Source organism: Austrofundulus limnaeus, unplaced genomic scaffold (genome assembly GCF_001266775.1).
Source record: "Austrofundulus limnaeus strain Quisiro unplaced genomic scaffold, Austrofundulus_limnaeus-1.0 Scaffold658, whole genome shotgun sequence".
Lineage (NCBI taxonomy): Eukaryota > Metazoa > Chordata > Actinopteri > Cyprinodontiformes > Rivulidae > Austrofundulus > Austrofundulus limnaeus.
In genome coordinates this window covers 119,157-124,018 of record NW_013953060.1, presented here as the reverse complement: position 1 = coordinate 124,018, position 4,862 = coordinate 119,157, and the positions used below count along the sequence as shown (strand labels likewise).

Here is a 4,862-nt window from a genome sequence, read left to right as displayed (position 1 = left end):
GTAAGATGTAGTCTTTGTACATGGTTAGATGTAGTCTTTGTACAGGGTTATATGTAGTCTTTGTACAGGGTTAGATGTAGTCTTTGTACATGGTTAGATGTAGTCTTTATACATGGTTAGATGTAGTCTTTGTACAGGGTTATATGTAGTCTTTGTACAGGGTTAGATGTAGTCTTTGTACAGGGTTAGATGTAGTCTTTGTACAGGGTTAGATGTAGTCTTTATACTTGGTTAGATGTAGACTTTATACATGGTTAGATGTAGTCTTTGTACAGGGTTAGATGTAGTCTGTACAGGGTTAGATGTAGATCAGTTTATAAACAGGGATGCATAAACCATTTTTGGTCATGTTTTCAGGGGAGAACCTAGTATTGTTGCTTGGTCCTCATATTTCTAAATGCTGTATATTTTCTTTAACTCATTTAATGCATTCATCTAGAAGGGCGTCTGGGCATCTAAACGTCGCCCTGTTCTGTTTTATGATGCCTTCTATCAGCTGGCAACATGTCAGGACGTCATGCCAATCTTCAGTCCACCAAGTTTTGAGTTAATTTTTTTTTTTGACTCTGCATAAATTTAGTAAACTACCTAAGTGACGGAGGGGCTGACCAATGGGTGTATTTCATATAAACATCTCAAACTGAACATTTCATGGTTAAATGTCTTTTAAACTACACATGGCCCCTATGGCCAACATCTGTAGTTTGGCCTTCTGGATCTTTGGTCTTGGTTAAACCAACTTTCTACACTTTCCCTAGCATCAAAATCCAAGCAGCTCTTTTACACAGCACAAAATAACTTGAAACTACAATTTTTTATTTGTTACTGACTGGTTTCTTTTTTAAAAGACTATTTCATTCATAAAGATTATATTATTTAGATGGTTTCAGCTCATGTAATAATTTAAAATTATTTATTCTTCATATTTGATAAATTATTGTATTACATTTATCACAGAGCAGTTTGTGTCACAGTATGGTTCTAAATATAAGAAATCTTAGAGCATCAAATACCTTGTTTCTATAAAATTGTGAAGAATGAAATTTGTAGCTATTTATAGGCTTTTACGCACTGCAGGACCGGCCCCGGCCCGGCCCGTCTTCTAACCCGGGTTCGGCGGTTGTGCATAAGCATAGTAGGGCCGGATCCAGCCCGAGGTTCCAATCGGGCCGGCCCGGTTTGACGACTTATTTGTTTTGCTCTGATGAGTCAAAACGAGTCTGGCAAGTCATTAAAAATTATATAGATCTATGAAAAAGCAACTGCTGTCATAAGCATGTAACAAGCTAATATTGCTAGCTTACTCGTCGATGCCATCTGCGTGTCGCTATAGCCGCTTTCTGTTGCTGTTGTATGGCCAAGTACAGCCTTCGGAAACTCTCCGCTCTTCTGCGCATCACCATTCGTCATCTCACTCGACGTTTAAGGACCGTTATGAGCGTTTTTCCGGTAAACAGTTCCCACCCACTTTGAGGTGGCTCTGATGGCCATCTGGGGGCCATCTGGGGGATCTTTCTGCACACATACATACCTACCCCTAGGAGTACCTACGGCCACAGCTCCTATAGTCTCATGGTTAACACTATGGGCGTTCATGTGGGAGATCATGGCTCAATCCCAGCTACTGCAATTTTAACAAAATCATTTCTCCAAAGTTCATATTGTCACACAATTATCCTCATTACAAACACCTGCTGACTTGACAGGCTGGTATAGAAAACACATTTAAATTTGGGCACAGTTCATTCTGCAACTCCACTGCTGCAGGCAAAGCCATGCTGCAATGACATGCTACATGGCAATGCACACTTGTTTTTACATCGTAAAAACCCATGTTTAGTTCTTCTGTTAATTTTTTACTTTTTGTGCTTCTTTCTGCTATTTTGAGTTATTAATGCTTCTCACAGTTGCTTTTTCTTTGTTCAGCTATTTGAGCTTTTAGCTTTTTTATGCTAATTCAGTTATATTTTTGCTCCTTTTTACTGATTTTCTGCTTCTTTTTTTTCTTTTGCTTCTTTCAGGTTTGCAGGTTTAACTTACAACAATACTTTTGCTATTAAACATTTTTAGCTCAATTTTTGCAGCTTTCAGCTAAAGTTTTCAGCAATAGGCATTCACACTAGCATTTTCACAGGAAATGCAATTCTCTATTTTGATTTGTTCAAAGTAGTGTCCATTTACAGTCCTGATACAGCAGGGTCCAACCGTCCTCCTTGAACAACTGATTGCACCATTGCAACTGGAATTTTTTTTATTAAGAACTCAGGTCGTATTTGCGCCAAATTGGTCGAACTCTAGAGCCTTGCTAGCTGTTGTTTTCACAGTTTCCAGTTCAATCTTAGGTACGCAAGTGAGCCTTGTGACATTCCATCTAGGACGCTTTGTTTTTGATTGCACATGAGCGCCTGCGCCTCACTTATGTGCAACTCTTTTTACAAAGTTAGAATTTTTCATAATGTGTCTCTTTAGGAAAATGGAACAAGAGCCAAAACGCATGTTGATGACTAAAGCTATTTAAAATTCTCTTCTGTCTTTGTTTGTGTTTTCTGAATCAGGACAAGAGGAAACACAGAGGCCCCAGCACTAGAATCACACCAAAGTCCAGAGAATTCATTGAAACAGATTCCTCGTCTTCCTCGTCAGAATGCCAGTCGGACGCTGAGGAGGCTGTGAAAATTCCCTCTCTTCCACCACAGATGACACGCGCCGCCGTCGACACGCAGACTTTGTCCAGCACACACACACCTCTCGTCCCATGCCTTGGCTCTGTGGGAAGTGTGGGGACGTTTGCAGGAACAGGACTTCTAGTGAAAGATGGGACGACTGGTAACAGCGGCAGCAGGAACAGTAACTCCCTGAGCATTAGCAACGTTAGCGCTTCGTTTGGAAACTCTGTTCCTGATCCTGGGGGGTCAGGAGGTCAGAGCAAAAATGTAGAGTCTATGTCGCCTCCTGCCAACGTGGGCCACGAGGTCCCTGTCTCCCCCCTGAGAGACTACCACGAGGTCCAGAGTCTGTGGGTGAAAATTGATCTGAGCTTCCTCAGCAGGGTACCTGGACAGGGTGCCGGGGAGAGAGCCGGGGACGAGAACAGATTGGAGAGGCAGAAACCTACAAAAGGGGAGAGACAGGAGGAAGATAATGAGCAATTAGTGAAGGACAGAGAAAGGCAAGGTGACAGAGACAGATTAACGGACAGGGAGAGGCAGACGGACAGAGAGGACAGGGACAGATTCGCTTTTGGGGAGAGAGAGAGGGCAAGAGACAGAGAGAGAACCGGCCAAGGTCTGGGAGCGCCGGACTACACCCCTGTGCAAGATCAGAGCAACCCCGGTCTGGGTGGGAGGGCGGAGAGAGTGGACACTGGAGGCAAACACAGAAGACAGGCAGCCGTAAGCATGATGGTTCCAACAGAAAAACACAACAACAAGAACAAGAGGAAACACAAGGTGGGCTTTTCATCCTGAAACTGTCTTTGTATCTGTCCCCAAATATTCTACGGCTCATTCTTACCTGATCTGTGCTCTGTGTTCCCAGTCGGACCACGGAGAATCATCAGTCAAGTGTAACAAGAAGCTGCGTGTGGACAAAGACTGTCTGCTCCTCCCACCCTGCATCTCTCCTGTGTACAACCACAAAAACAGCTCTGCAGAGTAAGAACTGACAGTCACACTGCACACATCTGAGACACGGCAAACACTGAAGGTCCAAAACCGATCCTGATCCAATAACATGGTGTCTGAAAACCAGATGGAGGTCAAGTCATCAATTCGAATTAGTTTGCGTGTTGATCGATGCATCACTTCTAGAACACACTTTAGAACATCACAAGCTTTAACAAACCTGATGTGTGCTATTCTGGGATTTTCATGTTTAAAAGCATTGACAGTTAAAGATTTGTACGAATATTTCGTGTTCGTTAATTGAAATCCTGACAAAACCACATAAATATTGAATTGATAAAAATGTGAAGAGATTAGACCCTCAGATCTGGTTCTGAGCGAAGCTTTATTGCTAATGGCTGAAGCAAGCAGAGCAGCCCTGTCCAAAACCGGACGTTCCGGTCTATATATACAGGGATCTTCAGTGCCTGGTACGCCCACTGCAGGCCTACGGCTGAATCGCAGACACCCTGAACAGGAATGCTCATCTAATATTTTTATTAATGGTTAATTATGTGTTGTTGTCAAGGTGTTTCGGGCATGTAACTAAACCTATTTTAATCAAGACATAACAATAGATTATAAAAGTCAAGCCTGAAAAAGGAAAACTAATGCTGTGGTGCTTTTAAATTAGTGTCTAACTGACTAATAAATTCCTTCAGCTTGTTCAGGTTAAATCAGTAACTGTTTGTGATTATTGGTTATCTGAGGTGGATGAGTCCACGACATAAATATTAGACCAGGGGTTCTTAACCTTTTTGACCTCGGGGCCCAATTTATTGAACATGAAGTGACACGAGGCCCAGTCAGACATTACCATTGTAAGGATCAAAATGATAATTATTATAAATCTTGGTTTAATTTTTATTATATTTACATTATAACTAAATTAAATACACTTATATTTTAAAAGTAAAACTCAATACTCAAACAAATAATCACAAGACGTGATTATGACAAACAATTTTTTATATTGTAACCTGCCCATAATGATTATTTGAACAAATACAAAGGTCAGACAACAGACCACTCAGGCTTATCAACGCAAAAATATATATTGTTTAACATAAATAACAAAAATAGAAAATTCAATAAATACAATACAATTGTGGGCACAAGATAAATAAATTAAAAAGGTTTAAATGTTTCAAATACAAAAAAACTGTAAAACTAAATTTCAGAAAGTACAAATGAAAATAT

At 40.8% G+C, this 4,862-nt stretch overlaps 1 protein-coding gene across 1 annotated transcript in view; it reads left to right on the top strand.

Moving 5' to 3' along the window:
• LOC106531620 (AF4/FMR2 family member 2) overlaps positions 1–4,862 on the top strand; it is a gene marked incomplete at both ends in the record, with an annotated part of 39,926 nt that overhangs the window by 13,369 nt on the left and 21,695 nt on the right. The window contains 2 exon segments of the mRNA XM_014027527.1: positions 2,556–3,449; positions 3,538–3,653. Of these exon segments, the coding sequence (XP_013882981.1) occupies positions 2,556–3,449; positions 3,538–3,653 (1,010 nt within the window).